Source organism: Papio anubis, chromosome 18, assembly GCF_008728515.1.
Source record: "Papio anubis isolate 15944 chromosome 18, Panubis1.0, whole genome shotgun sequence".
NCBI lineage: Eukaryota > Metazoa > Chordata > Mammalia > Primates > Cercopithecidae > Papio > Papio anubis.
In genome coordinates, this window is record NC_044993.1 from 24,918,201 (window position 1) to 24,940,648 (window position 22,448).

The following is a 22,448-nucleotide window of genomic DNA, read 5'->3' on the forward strand; positions in this document are numbered from 1 at the left end:
CATATATGGTCTAAAAAGGGGTGGAACCCTCAGTTTTAGGAACTTCCCACCCCTTTAGTAGAAAACCTTTGTCTAGCATAAAATGAAGAAATAATATACGCATACTCAGTCAAGTAGCCCATGCCACTGTTCTGCCTATAGAGTAGCCACTCTTTTATCCGTTTACTTTCTTAATAAACTTGCTTTCACTTCACTCTGTAGACTTGCTCTTAAACTTCTTCCTACAAGAAGGCAAGAACTCATGTGGCTTCCTAGGCCGAACCTCAATTTTGGGATTCATCCTGTGACATCTTTTCTGGCCACCAATGAAGGGGCAATGTAGACCTCCCATCTGGACACCAAATTGAGACTCATGGGCACCATTTAGACCTGAATGTTGGGTGGATGAGTCTCCCTTTGTCCAGATTCAACTTGCTACTTTTATTTCCCTTTGATTTGGGCACACCTGTCCTTTCCTGTGTTCTTTATTTTGGACAGATGAGTAAGTGGCTTCGAGGCCTTTGGCTTGGTAGCCTGATGCAGTTTCCCGTTTTCTGGGTATCCTGGACAGGCAGAAGCACACCTGGCTGGCCACGTCCTTTATAACCCACGTTGTTGCCCCTTCTCTCAGGCTGTTTTTACTTTAGTTTCCAATGACTGACCATTTTCCTTTTTTCTTTCAATGCCCAAATGCATGCTTATCCTTATTTCTTTGTCACATTTGTAATCTTTGCTTTGGCTCTTTGGGCGATTGTTTAAGGAAGGACATTTGGCTGTATGAGGTCCTCTGTTGCACTGACCCTGGGACACCAGAATCACATTATTCTGTGGCTCCAATTGCATTAGGTCTTATGCCTTTGGGGTTCACTGTTGGCTGCCCCCTGATGCTCTGGGATTTTTAGCATTTGTTGTGGGGACCCTCACTGGCCAATACTTGGGTACTGTGTTTTTTCCAGCATTCGGTATTGTTGGCTGATTCCTAGCACCACCCGGGATGCTCAGAGGAGTTTGGAATTGGCATTCCCTCTAGGATTATGGGGTAGAGGCCCACCCAAGGTGAAACTTGGCCTTACCTTTTCTTGTTCTGTCCTAAAGTTATCATTTTCTGTAACACCATTTTCTTTACTTATTGTCACTTTAACACTTTGCTACAGAAGGTGGGAATTTGCAGGGGAAGATAATTGGGCTTTTGCTAGACTTAGAAAAACTTCTATTTAGTGGAGATCCTTGTTAGACATGAGTACAATGGTGACTACTGAAGGACTCACCGCTATGGTACCTTTAAGCAATTGGGGCAAATTCAAATTAGCAAAGTTTAGCCAAATGGACAAGTCCCAGTTTTGTCAGAGAGATAATTTGGATCCACCTATCTTTTATTAAAAAGTGAACTGTGTTACTATTTCATGGCTAGAGTTCCAAGTAAAAGCTATTGGACTAAGTTTTGGTTCCCTATCTTAAAACAAGTTTGTTTGCTTTTTAATTGGTTTTATTTCAGTAAGATTGCAAGAAATATTGGCTATCAATTCTAAAATATGTTTCCTCTTAAGGCTTCTCAGATTTATATCTGCCTCTTTTCCTGGGAAAAGGTATATCCTTTGCAAGCTCAAAAATGTCTGCTCTAAACTCCTTCCGGGAAAAGCAATATGGTGCTTGCCTCATCCTGTAGCTTAGTGAGTAAAAGTTTTCTCTTTCCTGATGGAGGCCTGCATTCAATTTCTGGCTTAGAGAATGAGTTTTTTCCAGTTGTGGGACTTTTGCCATTTATTTAAACTTTTCACCTCTGTGGACATCTTCTGATTTCCTGACTTGAATTTTTTTTTTCTTTTTTTTTTTTTTCTGAGCTACTTAAGGCGTGATTCTAGATCTTGTAAAAACCACTTGCCGTCTATTTGGAGACATCTCATGGGTCCATCGTGGTTAAGCCATAACCTTAGTTAAGGCTTATTGGTTTTACTTGGGAAAATACCTTTGCAGGAAAAAAAAAAAAGTAGCTTAAAAGCCAGAGGTGTTGGCTGTTTGTCCCGCCTAGAGTCTGGTATTAAGAGATCTAAAAGGACTTTTTTTTTTTTTAAGAGCTCTATTGTTGAGAGTTAGCTTAATTAAACATGGATAACTAAGATATATATATATATTTAAATGGCTTTTATGTTTGTTTTTCTCTTCTTGAATCTTGTTTCTCTGAAATAAGGAAAACTTTTTTCTTCTCAGATGACTGAGTTGTTTTTTTCCCATTTGTCTTCTTAACATTCTTGAGACCCATATGAGAGGATGTAAGGTAATTTCTAACACTCTGGAAGTCCTTGGGAAAAGCAGAGGAGGTGCCACAGACCCCATTTTGGGAAAATCCTGTTTTCCTTATGGAACTCCAAGAATTGAAAACGGATAGATCTTCCCAAAATCTAAGCCTCTGTTCTGTTTTCCATTCAGTTACCTGGTGTTTTTTACTTTTTTTTACAGGTATCAGAAATTACTTTGGATTATGAAAGAGCTTTGGTGTGTAATAACTATGTAGGGAATATACTTTTAGCGATGGCTAGTGGCAGTTATGGGGGAAGCACTCTGCTCTTGCACTTTTGGATCAGAGAAGCATGCTCTTGGTCATCTAGAAGGTATAAAAATGTCCCCACCTCCCAGTGAGGGGTAAGACTCCTATGGGGGATGGGCTGATTCCATTTTTGGGGATCCAGGATTTGGTAAAAAAAAAAAAAAAAAAAAGGAATTATTGATTTTTGGTGTTTTGCCTTCCCACTGTGCCTGCTTATTAGGCCCTAGAAATTGCATGCTTTCCTGTCCATGTTCCTGAAAGGGCTCCGGCTTGAAGCCAGTAATCCAATTAAGAAAAACCTAAAACCTGGCAAATGAAAAATTTTACAGCTACTAGATCTTCTTCTGTCTATTTATATTTGTTGTGTGTGTTATTTATAGAAAATAGGGCTAATTGACTTAAAGAAAAATAAGCAGTTAAATCAAATACTTTATTGGAAAAAATGGAAATTTTAATACCTTTCAGTTCACTTGACTATAGTAATTTCGAGGAAATAAAGACAGTTTTAAAGATTATTGGGGCTGGGCATGGTGACTCACACCTGTAATCCCAGCACTTTAGGATGCCAAGGTGGGCAGATCACTTGAGGTTGGGAGTTCAAGTCCAGCCTGGCCAACATGGTGAAACCCCATATCTATTAAAAATACAAAAAATTAGCTGGGTGTGGTTGTGTGCTCTTGTAATCCCAGCTACTTGGGAGGCTGAGGCAGGAGAATTGCTTGAACCCAGGGGCAGAGGTTGCAGTGAGCTGAGATCATGCCACTGCACTTCAGCCTGGGCAACAAAGTGAAACTCCATCTTAAAAAAAAAAGTTTTTGGTAAAATAAAAATGTCTTCAAAATTTATAGATTTATACATTTGGTCTAAATTAGGCAAGTCAGATACTATGTTTACTAAACCACATAAACTACTTTGTTGTCTTTTGATAATTGCTCAGCTTACCTGCTTTGGAGCAATTAGATTCTGTGTGAGGCCTACTGATGGACATATGTTGTTAGCCATGTCCCCAGCTTTGCTGGAAAGAGTCATACCTTATTTGCACTTCTGTCTGGTGTTCTAGGCTCTGCACCTGGTACATAATTAACATAACATACTGGGTTTTTCACCAAAGTTGCTAATAGTTAACATTGTAACATATATAATTGAAACTACTGAAGGAAGAGTTTTACATGCAAGGTGTATAAAGAAAGTATAATGTGTTTTTGATAAAAGATTATAATAAGGCATGGAAAACTTTTTTTCCCCTAGTTTAGAAGGTTAAAGAATTGTTTTAAGTGAGATAGGCTACAGCTGAAGGCTTGAGCAAGTTGTGGAAGGTTCATGAAAAATAAACCTTATAAAGGTTAAAAACCAACCTAGTAAATAATTCTGTGTGTGAGCAAGTTGAATACAATTAAAAGGGTATTATTCAGTATTTCAGTAAATTAAATATTGAAATAAAAGCACACTGATGCAAAATCTTGGTCCATGTGTCAGAATAATGGGGCTTTTTAGAACACTAATATGCTCCTTAATAGAAAATAATAAAGCATTGTAAAAGGTCTGTGAAAATTGTACCTATGGTCAAACAAATTAAACACGAATAAATGTGTTTATAATATTATATTTAAAATTAGCTTTAGTGTTAATGATGCACTAATGCAAAAGTGAAATTTGGCTTTCTCTCTTGAACAAGATTTTCATGTAATATTAAAAGATAATGAAAGACTTACATTTGACTTTTGAATAAACAATGGGAAAAGAAAGGGGAGAAAGAAATTGTTTGGAAAATTAAGTCTCCACTTTATCAATGAGTAAGTTATTGCATTTTTGAAATTTTGAGTTACTGTTTTAGATAAATAAATGACTTATGGAGACCTGGAATTCTGTCTTAAATTATCATATGTTTCACACCTTCGATATTTGATAAACTTGCCAAAATCAAATTGTAAATTGTTTTCTTATCCTATTAATCTTTTTAAGTCTCCTAAAGTCCAAAATGATGTATTTTCGTTACTTGGTATATTAAAATCATACAGGAAACACTGTCAAATATAAAAAATGGTGTTTGGCTTTCTTTGGGTTTTATTTGTATAGATGTGTTATCAGTATGTGTTTCCAAATTATGTGAAACTCCCATAATTTTGACATGAATTAGTGTACATGAACAGTAATACCCATAACTGTTATGTTAAATTGTTGTGTACCTCAGAGGTAACTGGATTTCCTTCTCCATTGCATCTTGGACTGCTCCTGCTCTAAGACTTTTTGTCCTCCACAGACAATGGTGTATTGCTTTCATCCTCTTCAAAAGATAGTTTATATTCAGATATAGGATTTTGATGAGTACTTTTAAATGCAGGTCTCTGATAAGTTGGGAAAGTGTACCATTAAAATAGAGAGGAAACATACTTCCAAGGCACTCTTGGAAAACTGTGTTCATAAATATTGAGCAAAACAGGAATTAATTGCATAGACTGAACTAATAAAAGACTGAAGTAATCTTTTTATGACTTTTTGCTGAAAACATTGCTGATCTTTTCTATTTTTTATTTGAGTCAATAAAATCTTTTTCTTTTGAGTTATTTATAGCTTCTAGCAATTGAGAAAAGTATACTACTGTGAGCAAAATTTGGAGCACATATCTTTCTCTCTCCCCTATTTCTCCAGAATTTGGAAACTATGTGAGTATTCTTACCTTATGGCAATATAGTTATTTCCATAAGTACAGTGAGAGTCTGTTTTGTTTTGTTTTTTTGTAACTAGACAAAATTGAAGAAACTCTGTTTTTCCAAGGCTTTGACTTGAATGATGTGGTTTCATATTCAAACAGACTGCTTTAAGGAATCAAAGTTGACTTATAGAACTGATAGAAGCCACTTGGGAAAATTGGTCTCATACCTTGTCTATGGAGTCCCTGCACAGGGTTCCTAACCTGTGGAAAGTAAAGATTGTCACTTTCTGACAGGCCCAGAAGCCCCAGGTTATCTTGGGTTCTTGAGTGGAGAGGGATTCACCAAACTCATTCAAGTACTTGCAGGCACAGATAAATGCATGACTGAGCTTAAGGCTTTAAAAAGTCTAATCTAAGATTCCTTACTGAACAAAGTTCCATCAAAGCCAATTTTAAAAATGCACCTATATGGCAAATAATTATTCTTGCTGCACTTTATAGAGAATCAGGCCAAGTATAGTAAGGCTAACCAATCAGTTCTACCGTGATTTGTTTTTAGTAAAAATGGGGACCAGAGAGAAAAATTGTTTCAAAAACTATAGTACATCTGTAATTAGGTTCTGGTCTGGCCTGTTGTTCTGGAGTTTTTTTCTGCAATTTAGACTGAGTCTGCTTATATCTGTGAGCCAACTAGTGATCTCTTGCTGCTGATCAGAAGAAACAAGAGGAATGGGTAACATACAGATCTAGTTCTGGGCACATACTGGAATCAACTGACTACTCCATATTAACTTAGTCCTAACAACTGTCCAGTTCATGGAAAGCCTTCTTATTTAGTTTACTTGGGATAATTTTATTTTGCTTTACTGTTGTGGAAAATATTTCTGTCGTCCTCTTTGTGTAGGAATACAGGATACACTTATTCAACATTTTCTTATATTGAACACTTATTAATCCTTCCGATTTCCATTTTCTCACAAGATTCAGTTATGAATGTCCCTCACCATACTGACACTGACTGAGCTACTCTCTACCTTGAATAAAAGAGACACTAATAGTTAGGCAGAAATATCACTGGTTCTATTCAGCCTGAAGAAGTTAAGAAAGATGGATCTTCATCACTCTACAACCCCTAGGATGAAGCATTCCCTTGCAAAAAGGAGGGCGGAAATATGTCAGAAGCATTCAAAACAGAGTGACTCCATCTTGAATAGGGGCTAGGTAAAATGAGAATAAGATATGGTAGGCTGCATTGCCAGGAGGTTAGGCATTCTTCACTACAGGATGAGATGGGAGGTCAGCAGGACTGATTTCACAAGATACAGATCACAAAACCCTACTGATAGAGGGAGATGCAGTAAAGAAGCTGGCCAAAGTCCACCAAAACCAAGATGGCAGTGAACGAGACCTCTGATCGTCCTCGTCATTCATTATTTGCTAATTATAATGCATTCCTCTCCTTAAAGACACTCCCAGCAGTGCCATGACGGTTTACAAATGCCATGGGAACATCTGGAGGCTACCCTATATGGTCTATAAAGGGGAATAACCCTCAGTTCTGGGAACTCCTTAGCCCTTTCCTGGAAAACTCATGAACAATACCCCCTTTGTTTAGCATGTAATCAAGAAATAACCATTTATATACTTAGTCGAGCAGCCCATGCTGCTACTCTGTCTATGGAGTAGCCACTATTTGATTCATTTACTTCTTAATAAACTTACTTTCACTTTACTCTCTGGGATTGCTCTTGAATTCCTTCCTGTGTGAACCAAGAACCCATGTGGCCTCCCAGGTTGAACTCCATTTTTGGGTTTTGCCCTGTGAAAATTCTGGTAATGATTTATAAATAAAACATTCTTTTTCCAGAAATGCATTTGGAGCAATAGCTGTTTCTGTCAGGCAAGTCAAAATTCACATCTGTAATTCACAATAGGATTACCCAGAATTATGGAAAATCTAATTAAGTGAACCATATTATCTGAGACCCACAAAAGACACTTAATGTTGCCTTTGAAAGTCCTGCCTGTCTAAGAGGTGTTCCGCATATGCTTCAGAAAATACTCTGCGTTTGTACTAAGCACTTGACTAGTTTGCTGTATCCCATTACTTTTCTTTTATCCTTAACTTTAAAAAAAAATCCCATTACTTTTGATAAAGGACACTAATACACCTGAAAAGAAAGAAATAGGCTTCAAAGATTGGATTATTTGAAGCAACAATGAGATCATTATGAGGCTATTGTTGATGCCTGCTTTCTTAAAATGAAGGGGGTTGGGAACACTCTGTGGTATATATAGAGATACAAAAAAGCCATTTAAAAATGTGGCAGAGTTTAGTCTAATCTCAGTGTGATGGCACGGTTTGGTGAGGTACATTAGAAAGAAGTCCTTCAGAACAGCCCACACACACGCTGGTGAAAGTCAAGTTTCTGATCAGCGGAAGCCGCTTGACTTTCTGCATTCCTCCTTCCTGTTCAGTGGCATCCATCCACATACTCTGATTGAGGTGGATGGATACGTGGGGACCCTGGTGGATTATGGGCACAGGATGGGTTTCTCAGAATTCTAAAGGCTCTTGGCAGTGGTAATTTAAGGCACTCTCTTCTCTGGCTTTAGCAACTATTTCAAAAGACCACATCAAGCCCTTTTCTGTTATTAAGGCCACCTTGGGACAATTCCTCCTCTCATTGTTTATACCTTGCAAAACAGACGGTGGAGAGTGGTTCTCTGCAGGACATTCGATTCCAGGGAGAATATGCAGATTGTTATTCTTAGTTCAGTTCTCCACTGCAAATCTTTAAAGAGCTCTCTCAGGTCATTACTTATGAATGCTTTATTTTTCCTCTTTCTAGAATCTGGGCTGGTTGTTTCCATAGAAATAGTTTAAAAGGAGGGGACTGTTGTTAAATCAGGTTTTGGGAAGAGAGGGCAAGGTAGATGCTATAAAAATTATCTTTTTCCTCTTGATGCTTCCCCTGCCCTCTCTGCTTCTTCGCTATAAAGTGAAGAGTTGAGATTCTGGTTTTTTTTTTTACTCTTTATTTTATTTTGAATAAGTTCGTTATCATCATTGTATCTCAGTTTTCCCATTGGTCTATTGAAATAAAGGACTAATAGCTCAAAGTCTCTAGAGTGTCATTCAACTCTGAGATTCTAGAATTTAATAATGCAGTAAAATCTCCACACTTGAAAAGAAACGGTAGAATTGATAATACCTACTCTTGCAAGAACATTGGTACCTAATTCTACTCTGAACTTTTCCCCTGCACATCTTTCCGCTGGTTTCTGAAAGCTTTAAAAGTTTTAGGCCAGGTGCGGTTGCTCACTGTTGTAATCCCAGTACTCTGAGAGGCTGAGGCAGGTGGATCACCTGAGGTTGAGAGTTCGAGACCAGCCTGGCCAACATGGAGAAACCCCATCTCTACTTAAAAAAAAAAAAAAAAAAAAATGAGCCAGGCGTGGTGGCGCATGCCTGTAATCCCAGCTACTCACAAGTGGAGGTTGTGGTGAGCTGAGATTTGCCATTGCACTCCAGCCTGGCCAAAAAGAGCAAAACTCCATCAAAAAAGAAGGAAAGAGAGAGAGAGAGAGAGAGAGACAGAGAGAAGGAAGGAAGGAAGGAAGGAAGGAAGGAAGGAAGGAAGGGAGGGAGGGAGGGAGGGAGGGAGGGAGGGAAGATGGAAAGAAAGAAAGAAAGGAGAGAGGCCAGGTGCGGTGGCTCACGACTGTAATCCCAGCACTTTGGGAGGCCGAGGCAGGTGGATCACGAGGTCAAGAGATCGACACCATCCTGGCTAACACGGTGAAACCCCGTCTCTACTAAAAATACAAAAAACTAGCCAGGCGTGGTGGCGGGCGCCTGTAGTCCCAGCTACTCGGGAGGCTGAGGCAAGGGAATGGCGTGAACCCGGGAGGCGGAGCTTACAGTGAGCCGAGATCGCGCCACTGCGCTCCAGCCTGGGCGACAGAGCGAGACTCCGTCTCAGAAAAGAAGGGAGGGAGGGAGGGAGGGAGGGAGGGAAGGAACGAAGGAAGGAAAGAAAGAAAAGAAAGAAAGAAAGAAAATGTTTTTAACTAAATGCTGTTTATTCCTCAAACAGCCCTTCTCCTCTTGAGGCCAGGAACAGCACCACTGTCTTCTCACTCTCCTCTCACTGCTGCCTCATTCTCTAACCTCAATCTTTTCGGTTCCTAAAACCATCTACATCTGCACGGTTTCAAGAGTAGCCCCTTTTTCTCAACCCAAGCCTTATTTTTTCTGGTTCAGAACCATATTACCTCTCACCTGAACTATTGCAATGCCTCCAGAAAGTCTTCCTTGACTACATGCCCTCCTCTCTCCAAAAAACTTGAAGAATCCCCTGTGCCTGTGCTGCCTAGATGGTAGCCAGTAGCCCCATGTGGCCAGTAAGCTCTTGCAATGTGGCTAGTCCCAACAGAGAGTTCCTTTAAATATAAAATGTACATTAGGTTTTGAAGGCTTAGGACAAAAGAATATAAAACGTTTTGAGAATGTATATATTGATTCCATGTTAAAATGATACAATTTGGGGCATACTGGGTTAAATAAAATACATTGTAAAAATTAAGTTCACTGATTTTTTGAACTTTATAAAAATATGGCTTCTAGAAAATTTAAAATTACACGTGACTGACATTATGTTTCCATTAAACAACACTGGTCTACTTTATCTCATCTCGTCACATATACCTATTATTGCATTTAGCAATCTCTATTGTAATATTGGTTTCTTGTTTCTCCTTAATAGACAGTGGACTCCTAGAGCCCCTTCATGAGGCTTATTCTTTATTGGATTAGTGCATGGTATCCAGGGGTTACAATATGTATTTATGCATTCTTGTTGACTAAACAAAACTCTTAACTCATCTTCTTAATCACCTGCTGTGGACCAGGCCATGTTCTGTGTTACAGCAGTAAGCAGCAAAGAAAAGGTCCCCGCCTTCATAGACTTTACATTTTGTGAAGATTACCATATGACAGGTACTGTACAAAGTACACGCAATGTCTGTTTTTCTCTTGGCAGTCCCCCTGTGAGACTGGTCCTAGAGTTCCCCCCTCCCCCTTTTTTTGTGAGATGGAGTCTTGCTCTGTCGCCCAGGCTGAAGTGCAGTAGTGCGATCTTGACTCACTGCAACCTCCGCCTCCCGGGTTCAAGTAATTCTTCTACCTCAGCCTCCCAAGTAACTGGGATTACAGTTGCACGCCACCATGCCAGACTAATTTTTGTATTTTTTTTAGTAGAGATTGGGTTTCGCCATGTTGGCCAGTCTGGTCTCGAACTCCTGACCTTGTGATCTCAGCCTTCCAAAGTGCTGGAATTACAGGTGTGAGCCACTGCGCCCTGCCGGGTTTTTCCCATTTTTAACAGGGCACTGTGGAGACTTGTAGAGGCTGATTTCCACCTCTAGTGTAGTGAGTTGTAAGTCTTGAGCTCTAACCTTCCAACTCCTTCTGACTCCTGAGCCCATCCTCTTAACTATTTTGTAAGAGCTGCCACTCCTCACCTCCATTTCTCCTGCACACCTGTGACAGCTTGGCTCCCCTCAACCCCATGACTAGAAATTTTGAATGGATTCCCATTGTTCATCCAGTAAAGTCCTGATTCCTAATACTGGAATTTAAGGACCTATCACAACAGCAGGGCCTCTGCATTGTCTAGCCCCAGAAGGCATGATTGCTGTGATGCTCTAGGTCACTGGGGCCTCAAGTTGTATACAAAGCAGCCCTGCCAGCTAGGACCTAGACCTTCAAAATGAGATGAAAACTTCCATCTAGGCAAAGTCACTTATTCTCAGCACAGACTCACAAGCCCCTGCAGATATGCATGGGAGACGTTTTACAGGCTATTTCCAACCTCCTGTTTTGTAGAAGGAGATTGTTAACCCACAGGGAAAAGTATTTTTTCTCTTTGCACTGTGGTTCAGAACCTAGGCTAGATCACTAGCATCTTGGCTTTGGTCTAGAGTTATTTTTCTTGTCTCAGTCTTCTTAGAAATTCAGAGAAGAAGGCATTGTCTATATCTGAACAAGTGATTCATGCAGCTACATTATTTTGGTCTTGACTAGCAGAATCACCAAACTTTTTTCCTGTTGATTATGGTAGTTTACTATGTTTGCTGTTTTGATGACAAAAGAAATCACTCAAGTGAGTTTACATACAGGAAGCTTGTTGTCATTCAAGGGCATTACAAGTGATCTCAGAAATTCAGGAACAGATCAGTAGCGTAGGCTCCATGAAGACAGCTGCTGAGGGAGTCCTTAAATTGCCAAGATCTTCAGATGCCATGTGTTCTGCTATTTACGTGACTCAGAGACAGAGGTCACGTTTGTTTCTCTTTAATCTGTAACTGGTTTGCTGTAAGCCTTGATTTCATTGAAACATTGGTCATGAGATGTCATTTGGTAGTTACTCCATTTCTCAAGTTCCTTGTAACCTTCCTATTTTAGTTCCCTCACTGACTGCAGAAGGTTCTTGTTTTCTTTCAGTGAAGTTCCCAAATAAATCTGATTCACCCATCTTATCGTTTTGAACTAGGCTGAGACAATCAATGGTTGGTTTATGATTTACTTGTCATTGAACTCGGTGTGGTTTAATGAGCCATGGCCCAAAGTGGGAATGGAAGCTCCAGGCATTGGAAGTGGTGGATATGGGAGTTTACTTGCAAGAGGTTCGAGTAGGCAAGTATTGAAGCACAGGACCGATACTTTACAAATTTATCTGCAGAAGTGTAGTCATGGATTCCCTTGTGCTCTTGTACATAGTCCTATCTGTACTGAACACATCATAGCATCATTCATCTGCTTAGACAACAGTCTCAGTATTGTTTGAGAACAGTCTACATACTGGAGGTACATTGATGCCTGTGTATCCTCAGAGTTCAACCTAGGCCTAGAACCATTGAAAAGTTATTGCCAAGTGAAGGAACAGACAAATAAAAAAAACCTTGATGCATATTTACTGCTTGGAGACAAAAGGAGGTTTACATATAGGCCTTTGATACCACAAATGACATGACATTATGTTAAGCATCTGTTTATCATCACCGCTTTGCTCTAATCTTCCCTCAGGTATCTTAGCTCATACAAAAGAACAAATGAAAATAAAATCTGTTTCTCTTTCCACACATTCATAGTTAGAGATGACACTGCAGACAGAGTTATTTCCTGTATGTGTTGATATATGATATATATTATTCATCTTAATGATCAACATGTGAAAATATTACACCAAGAAAAAGACTGTCTTAAGGACAGAGTAGAGTACAAATAATAAGTTCTTCATTGCACATATTGTACTTAATCATGTTATCATTTGAAGATGATTTAGTTACTTAAATAGATAAATTATCACTGAATGACTATACAAGTTTTAGGTCTGGGGTGTTATATTGGATTCCTATAATATTTTGTGGCCATGAGACCCTAAGAATATAAAATCTGATTGTATTTACTTAAAAAATTAGTGGAAGTCACATCTAGCAAACATTATGTTATATAGCAAATAAAATTTTTGGAGCTGAGATGACCCTTGGAGTTGGTCATGCAATCTTCTTATATTGAAGATTGGGAACCTGGATTTTCAGACACTGATAGCCAGGTAAAATAGTCCAAAGTCAAGCTTGGCTTCTGCAGTCCTGTAAACTTGCATTTGAATTACAATGTTGTCAGTGATTCGGGGTGTACTTGGGTGAGTTACATAAGGACACTGAGACTCACTTTCCTCCTAGATAAAGTCTGAGTGATATATATATATATATATCAAATATATATATCTCACACACACACACACACATATATATCTCACATATTATATATATGCAGTTGTGGTGAAAATGAAATAAAATAATGTATACCATACCAAGCCCTGAGCATACTGTCCAGCACTAGAAAAATCAAGCACCTGACAAAGGATAGTATCTATTTTTATGACAATATAATGTAAATCATGAGTGTTGGAACCAGGATTTGAACCCAGCTTTGCCTGACACAGGTAGTGAATGATCTTTCCACTTTCAAAGCAGAACTTCTGTCATTCTCTCTCTCTCCAGAAGCAGAGACTCAGATCTCCACTGAAGCAGTTTGAAAATTTCCACTCACCTTTGCAGAGAGCTGGGGTCTTTGATAAGGGGCCTTATTTGCTGCCTACTTTAACATTTGAATTTGGTATTAGAAATTGGAGCAGCATATGCCATAACCTTTTTACAGTCTCTGCTGTGTATTTTGCACCTGAGAAGAAGTGATTACCCCAAGCTTATGCCTTGCTCCAAGTCTAGAAATCAGGGGAGAAGAATTACTGGGAAGTGTGACTCAATAATTCTTGTAATACTTCTTCTCCCCTATTCTCTGTGATTTCCACAGACGTGGCATAATTCCTGTGATTTGATTTGAAATGAGAGACCAGCTCAGTGCTGAGTGATGAGATCTGAACGGGGAATAAAATATGCTTGAATTAATTTGCATAATAGAATTGGATTGGTTACAAAGCTGTGTTTGTTGAAAGGGATACCAGAGCCCCTGAGCTCACCAACAAGGGGACTTTGCAGATACAGAATGGGGTTTTGAGCTCTGGTGTGGGCCTTGGTAATATTCTTAATGTAATAATAACCTGTCTCTAACTGTAAATTAGCTACCTAGAAATGAAAAAACAGGTCAGCCCATCTGATCCTTCCAGCTCTGTGGGGAGAGGACAGCTGAAAAACCAAATCTGCTTTTCTGCTAAGCGCTTTCGTCTTGCATTCTCCACCCAATAACAATTTCCAGCAGGAGTCCAAATATACTTAAACACCCGTATATGTCATTTTCTTTTACGGAGACAAAAGCAGGCACAGCAAGAGAGTTTTATGCTCAAGGCGCAGTAGCTTATGACGGACTATCTGCTCTCAAGATAGAGGGGTGAGCCTTCCCTTTCGAGCTGGTGGCTTTGCACATCTATTTTCCTGTCATGTTATTACTGCTGTGACTTTCAACAACATTTATTTTTCCCTCCAAGCAATATGCTCCCATCATAAAATAAAGTCCTCCTATATGTTTTAGTAGAATCCCAATGCTTAGGCATCCTGGCATACTGCTAAAAAGTGTTTTAATGGATTGTTTAAGAACTACCTTGGGGGTCTTCATTAAAACCAATTAGAAGATTGATATATTTCCCTAATTATTACCAACATCAAGGTCTCCTTAGGAGGGCAGCCTCCTATTAATTTTCATGGGAGATTCCTACTAAGTCCCTACTACTGAATACATCAATCAGTTCTCTCAATTCTAGAAACATTTCATAAAACGGAACAAAACAAAAAACAAAAACCACTCTGAATACACCTTTTCTAACGTACACATTTAGAAATTCTGAAACAGGTATTTAAAATAAAAACCAAAGATCAAATTTTGTGTCATATGTTGTTTAAGGACCTGGTTATACTATGTTATTGATGGTTATTGATGGACTGATGTAATTACCTCTTGTTCATCTTCACTTTGGTTATTTGGATATAAAATGCTTTTTCTTTCTTTTTGGTTTGGATATTTTTTTTTTTATTACAGTCTACTTATCCATGCTACCAAAATTTAAATTATCATCATTTTAAGGCTATTGTGTCTATTTGTATTAGTGTGCCTAAATTTGAACTGCAGCGTTCTCTTAGGTAAAATTGTAGAGGGTAGTAATACAAGTCCTTGAACCAAACATTCAGAGTTCAATACCAGCTCCTTCACTTGCTGGCTCTGTAACCTTGAACAAATTACTTAATTTTGATGTGCCTCAGACTTCTTGCCTGTAAAATGGGAATAGCAATAATGCTACTTTTTAGGGTTTTTATGATTTGATGACTCAACTCATGGAAAACATGTCCAAGAATGTTAGGTGGATAACACCTGGCAAATTTTAACTATTATTAGTATTTTCATTCTAGTCCTGTTATTAGTATACGCTGAGCTCCAATGATAATTTACTTCCCACATTTAGCTGGCTTCCAGGTTACTGCTTTTTATCACAACATCCATATAATTTCCTTATGAACTTCAAACTCAAACAAATGACAAGAGTTGTAGTTGTTCACTGGTTAAGAACATGGATTCTAGGGCCTGACGCCATGAGTTCAAATCTCAGGTCTGCTATTTACTAGAAGTGTAAGTCTGCATAAGTTGTTTAATGTGTCTGGGACTCAGTTTCCTCATCCTTTAAGAGAAGAATATTCATGGCTCCTATTCATAAGGTTGTTATAGAAATTAATAGATGAGTTACTATTTGTAAAGCTTTTAGAACAGTAGCTAAGGAAAAGAACTTGCTACATAAATTTTCATTCTGAAAGTGAATTTTTTTTTAAAAAATTATGTCTTAAAATCAATCTTATATGTACCTAAGATTAACCATAAAAATAACTTTCCGTATTACATATAGTCATATAAGCATTTAAAATGATGGGCCATTGCTCTTAAAAGCAAGTTGATTCAGTATTCTTTCCAAAAGAAGAAAAGAGATAATTTAATCTTTTTAACAGATTGAATGTTATTGTTTATTGATCATGTGGAAACTCTTAAATTCATTAGTATTAAGCTAGACATTTTTTAATACAAGAAAAAAAAGTTGTCATCTTGTTTCAACACTTCTAGTGTTAGAAATAATTGTGCTTTACAGCAAAATGGCAGCCAGAAGAAAGAGGTGAAGAAATATCAACTTTAATTAAACCCTTTCTTTCTAATACACTTCACAGCTTATATGCAAGAATAATTTATCACTGTGTGAATGAGCATTTAATACTTGGCATGGTGCAAGATGGGCAGGGATCTTGCCTCACCATATGCTGTTACCTTTTTCTTTCTTTCTTCTTCTTGAGTTTTCACAGAGTCAATGTCAAGTTTGGAGTTGAAATTTGAGATTCAAATCATGTATTAAAATGTTATTGATGGCCTGCTTTGTGCTCAGGTGCCAGACATATAAATGTGAATAAGATATAATCCCACCCATTCAGAAGATTCCAGTCTAGTAAGGAGACACTGTATGAATCAGAAAAATGCCCATCACTAGTTCACTGAAACTAATTGTGAATATGAAGCCATTTGAAGAAAATTTTACACAGGCTTCATTTTACAGAGTGAGACATAGCCTGAGAGTAGAATCAATGATGTTCCATGGCAAATTAGTGCCAGATTCTCCACCAAATCTCGAGTTTCATGACTTCTGCCCAGAAATCTTTCTGTTGTTTCATATTGCCTCATTTTAGCATCTAACCCCTCCTGGGGCCTTCTTTGTGCTCTTTCCAAACAGTCAGTTTGGCTTTCTAGAAACAGCATCTGATGTATTATTAAAGTGCCTGAATGTAAGGAAGAAGTTGCTAAATGATGACACTGCCTTTTCCATCTTTCTCTCTCTCCCACGTAGCCTTTTACATATCCCAAAGTGTCTGTTTACAACAAATATTAAATATTTCAACTCCCCTATTCCTTGAATAAAGACTAACATAATACCATCCCAAAGTGTTATTGAGAAAAGTGACAGTCACCAGGCATTAAGTGCACATCTGTGGCCTCCCAGATACCACTTTGCCATATTACAAAGGAAACAGAAAGGCTTGGGCTGGTATAGTCAAAGGTCATCAAAATGGAATGGATCTGTATCTACAAATTATAATTTCACCAGTTCTTTTATTTTCTAGGTTGCTGAGGTCAGATGGCTATGGTATCCCAAGTAACTCGTTTGTTCTCAATTCCCATCTTGGAGAAAGCACCTCATCACCCTCTTTGGGGCATCTCCATGTTCAAGGCATGGGTACCCTTACAGTTCCATGTGGCTGAGGAAGCCTCACAATTATGGTGGAAGGCAAGGAGGAGCAAGTCACATCTTACACGGATGGCAGCAGGCAAAGAGAGAGCTTGTGCAGGGAAACTTCCCCTTATAAACCTGTCAGATCTCCTGAGACTTATTCACTATCATGAGAACAGCATGGCAAAGACCTGCAACCATGATTCAGTTGCCTCCCACTGGGTCCCTCCCACAACACATGTTAAATTCAAGATGAGATTTGGGTGGGGACACAGCCAAACCATATCAGACCTTGACCCATTATTTCTCCAGTAAATATTTCCATGACTGTCAGTGGTTTCTTGAGATCTTCCCCTGTATTGTGACACTCTGGGAAAAGAAGAAGGAGCCTAGTACATGCCCAGTTCCCAACTCTGTGTTCAGGCCTGTATGGGTGCAACAATTCTTGTCATCCTCATTGTTCACATGAAAACACTGAGGTTCAGAGTGATTGATTGGCATGCCCAAAGTAACCCAGATTGTAAAATATGGAAGTGGTATTCTGATCCATCTGCAGCTGACCTCTAAGTCTATGTACCTTCCACTATGCCAAGATCCATGCTCTTTCCTTCTTGCTCCCTTTTTCCCTGAACCATTTCACCCAAAGAAGATAGCAAAAAAATTAGGTGATGACAGTGATCCCTACAATGCCCAATAAGTTTTTCAGTTTCATTTAGACCCAGATGCTGAAACAGAAAGTTATCTTCAATATCAATGTGTCATCCTCCTGAAAAAGAACTATCTCAGGTTCCCTCACATTGGTGGTGAACCCATCTGATTCTCTTTCTGGAGTCTGGGTGGCACTCCAGAGAGAGAAAGTGATTCTCCAGAAAACAAATGTATGGTTCTAAGAGAGGAGAACAAGCAAGGGGAATTCCTTAGAGAAGAATTAAGTTTTCAGCATGAGAAAGTCCGATGAAGAATTCCAGAACCCAAGGCAGGAGTTAAGGACTGCCAATGAGAATCAGAGTGCTGGAGAGAGGACAGGAGTGACTGTGGGTCAAAAACCTCTGAAGAGTGTAGAAAGGTGAAAGGCATTAATGGCTTATCCTCACTGGTGTTGAGTAGCTCAGTCATGGCTGGGTGCTGGGAACACGACCTTGGGCTGGTTAGTAGGACATACTGTTTTATTTTCCTTCTCCTAGTTAGTGAAAGCTTGTAAAATATCCTTTCTGAGACTTCCAGGCTAAGCAAGGTAGGATCTTTGGCTTCGTGGATGGATCTTTGCCAGACAAAAGCAAATCTTCCTCCTTGAATTGACACTATACCCTTAACTGATTTACCAAAGAGACCTTGACCCATTATTTCTCCTATAAATATTTCAGTAGCCATCAATGGTTTCTTGGGATCTTCCCCCTACATCCCTTCTCTAACAGGATCCACTGCCTGCCCGCCTTCTTCATTACTACCTCCAGGCATGCTGAACGTCCTGGAACACACTGTGCTTTTGGATGTGATGTTCCTTCTGCACGGAATCCCACACTTTCCTTTCTTATTACAGCAATCCTCACTAAAGGATTGAGTCCAGCCATCCATCCTCTCCCTGAACTGAACCCCAGTGTGGATTATATGTTCCCCATCTGGACTCCTTTAATTCCCTGTTTTCTTATTAAAAAATCATATATAAGCACAGTTTTGATCAATTATAATAACAGTTAAATATGGAGTGCTTACTAGTACCAGGCATCGTGCTAAGAGACTTATATGCATTACTCATTGAATCCCAGTGGCAGCTTTGTAGTGGGTACACTGTTATCCTCACTTCACAAATGAGCAAGCTGAGCTCAAAGCAGTCGGTGAGCTTCCCCAAAGCCAGTAGTTCCCACGTGATAAAACTGATGCCCAGACCTGAAGGCTTACTGAATGGAATGGAAATGAAGTGGGGATTCGGCCTGCAGCTAATCCAACCTCTCTCTGCTTGCAGAAGCTGACTGGGGACGTGGGCAGCCCTGACGTGATGAGCTCAGCCAGCAGAGACATTCCATCCCAAGAGAGGTCTGCGTGACACGTCCGGGAGGCCACCCTCGGCAAGACCACCGCACGGTTGGTGGAAGGGGTGACAGCTGCATTCTCCTGTGCCTACCACGTAACCAAAAATGAAGGAGAACTACTGTTTACAAGCCGCCCTGGTGTGCCTGGGCATGCTGTGCCACAGTCAGGCCTTTGCCCCAGAGCGGCGGGGCCACCTGCGGCCCTCCTTCCATGGGCACCACGAGAAGGGCAAGGAGGGGCAGGTGCTACAGCGCTCCAAGCGTGGCTGGGTCTGGAACCAGTTCTTCGTGATAGAGGAGTACACCGGGCCTGACCCCGTGCTTGTGGGCAGGGTAAGGCTGCCTTCCCTCAATCCTGAGCTCTCCATCCCACCACTGGAATAATCGTCTGTGGCTAGAAAGAAACAAAAGGCCCACAGGCATCTAAGAGAGAAAACACCAATGGCCTGAACAGCCAATAAAACCACCCAAATATTGTACATAATATGTTATTCCAGACACTTATCCATGTTGAGAATACTTCTTAGGTTTTTCCATTTAGTTTTATGGAGTTATATCATAAAACTCATTTATCATATTATTTAAATATGGAGTCTCTCTCTGTTGCCCAGACTGGCATGCAGTAGTGTGATCATAGCTCACTGTAATCTCAAAGTCCTGGCCTCAAAGGATCCTCCTGCTTTAGCCTCCTGAGTAGCTGGGACTACAGGCTTATGCCACCATGCCTGGCTAATTTGTATTTTATTTTATTTTTTGTAGAGAAAGGGTCTTGCTGTGTTGCCCAGGTTGACTTCAAACCCCTGACCTAAGTGATCCTCCCTCATCAGCCTCCCAAAGTGTTGGGATTGCAGGCCTGAGTCACTACGCCAGGCTCAAACTCCATTTTGAATGACTGCTTAACAGCCCATTAAACAGACATAGCCATAATTGGTTTAACCATTTTCCAGCTGAAGGCATTTCCCTGACCACACCCTAATCCCAACCTGAATGCTCCTCCTTTGGACCCTTTATCATAGCTTTCCTTTCTGTATTCGATGTGTCTACTTATTAATCTGTTTACTTGACTAGACTTCAAGCTACTTTGTGTCAGGGGCAGTGTCATCCTTATGTACTTATGAGTCCTGGTGCTAGATCCAACTTTGAGGAGATGAATGAATATGTATCAGAAGGTTGGATGTGGTTTTATCCCTGTTTCCACAGGCATGGTAAAACCCAGTGAGATGACTTCCCATTCCAGGCTCTGTGGTCTCTGTGTATCCCTTACAGAAAAGTGCAATTATAGAAAGAGAGTCCAAAATACAAATTCAAGAGAGTTTGGAAAATTACCTACCCACTAGCATTTGTAGTAAAATATACAGTTATCTTTCAGATGATAGTGACATTAAAACTACAAAAAGATACGTGCGGCCAGCGCAGTGGCTCACACCTGTAATCCCAGCACTCCGGGAGGCTGAGGCAGGTGAATCATTGGATGTCAGGAGTTCGAGATCAGCCTGCCCAGTATGGTGAAACCCCATCTCTACTAACAATACAAATATTAGCCAGGCGTGGTGGCGAGTGCCTGTAATCCCAACTACTCCAGAGGCTGAGGCAGGGGAATTGCTTGAATCTGGGAGGGAGTGGTTGCAGTAAGCCGAGATGCGCCACTGCACTCCAGCCTGGGAGACAGAGTAACACTCTGTCTCAAAAAATAAATAAAAAATAAATAAATGAGATAATTATTAACAATGCCAGTCAATATGAACAATATTAATAGTATTATTCATTACTAATATAATTTTCATATTTTTGTTAAAGTATTTTTATTATTTAAATTTAAATTATTATTATGAGACAAAGGCCTCCATCTCAAAAAAAAAAGAAGAAACAGAAAACAAAAAGATCTTTAGATACCTAAGAACTGAAATCCTATGATGTGGAGCTGCTGTGCTAGGCAAAATGTAAACTAGATTAAGATAGCTCCTGACCTCAAAGAGGTCTAGTGGAAAAGAGACAGTTACCTAAGCAATTAAAAAAATAAAAAGAAAAAAAAGAAAATGAAGAATAATGAGGAAATTCTATGTAAATGATTATGAATTTACATAGTAATATTTGGGAGAGATGTCAAAGGAAGGTTTCAAGGAGAACATGGGAATAACCTGTAACCTAAAAGATGAACAAGAATTATCCAGTGGAAGGTAAAAGGGAAAGACAGTAGGTTTGTGGGGTTTCTGAACCCTACTGATTTCTACAAAGTTATCTTAATTGTTCTTTTACATGAGAACAGCACTTCATATTCACATAATTGACATACTTGAAGGAGATTCATGTTAGAATCTCAATGACATTGTGTAAGTTTGGAAAAATTTCTTCTTGAAGATGTACCAAAGGAATTTCACTCATTTATATCCCAAATGGAAATATGTGGAAGTCGACGTGAGAAATGGAAATGGAAATAATTGGCATATGGAATTCCCCAAGTAGAGGAGATGGGCTGTGTGCCCAGAGAGGAAAAATAGATTTCAGCCATGGCAAGGGATGTGGAGCTTGAATGATGTGAAGGGCTGTGCATGAATCATTCTGAGATATGAATAGAACCTTCTGCTTTGGGGACTTTCTCAATGGGAAGCAGTGTGTGTGTGTGTTCAGGTTGGGGGTTGCAGAAGAAACAGGATCTGGAGAGTCATTTCAGCATCTCTGTGGAATAAGCAATTGTCGTGCCTACTAGAAGAAAATATAGAAAAAAAAAGAGGGAAAAGGAAAACTCTAGTATTATTCATGCTGTGTGACCTTCAAAACCTAGGCGCATGAGGATGAATCTGATGTCGGGTTGGATAGGGGAAAAGTAAATAAAGTGGTTGGTCCTGTGGACCTTTCTTCTGAAATGTGCTGAGACAGTTCCCTAGAAATAGGAGGGATGGAGTAGATGGTTTATTTCCTAACAACCTTTGATTTGATGACATTCAAGGTTGAATACTCAAGATGCCCTGAAAAAGTGAAATTTGGTAAACCACGGACTTTCAGATTTCTTGTGGAAATACAGCCTGTGTCATGCTGTGCTATGCAGAGAGGGAAGCCATTCGTCTTTGGAGTTAGGAATTGGCTGTGTATGCCTCAACAACTGGATCCCTTGATAGCGCTGAATGGTTTCTGAAACTGTGTTGTTTTGTTTTGTGTGTGTGTGTGTGTGTGTGTGTGTGTGTGTGTGTAGCCTAGTAAGTATCCATGTCAATTGTATAAATCATCTTTGTTAGATACAAAAAAGGGAAGTTATATCCAACTTCCCGACCTGAAAACAAAGTAGAAAAATAATACGAAATGTTTTGTTAAATTTTTAGTTATTTGGCTGATCATGAAATAGATCTGGTTAATTTTCAAGAAACTTGCCAATTTTTTATGTAATATAGGAAGGCCTCTAGAAAGATTCAATGTCTGGGCATTCCCATTAAAGTCAGCATTGTATTTATAGTTTCTTGTTCCTCATT

General features: G+C 39.4%; 1 protein-coding gene across 4 annotated transcripts in view; it reads left to right on the forward strand.

Moving 5' to 3' along the window:
* Positions 1 to 22,448, forward strand: part of CDH11 (cadherin 11) — a 174,347-nt gene that overhangs the window by 97,747 nt on the left and 54,152 nt on the right. For all 4 annotated transcript variants that reach the window (XM_003916982.4, XM_021932051.2, XM_021932050.2 and 1 more), the window contains exon 3: positions 18,918 to 19,317. In XM_003916982.4, the coding sequence (XP_003917031.1) occupies positions 19,090 to 19,317 (228 nt within the window). In that variant the 5' untranslated portion in view covers positions 18,918 to 19,089. The remainder of the gene's footprint in view (positions 1 to 18,917; positions 19,318 to 22,448) is intronic.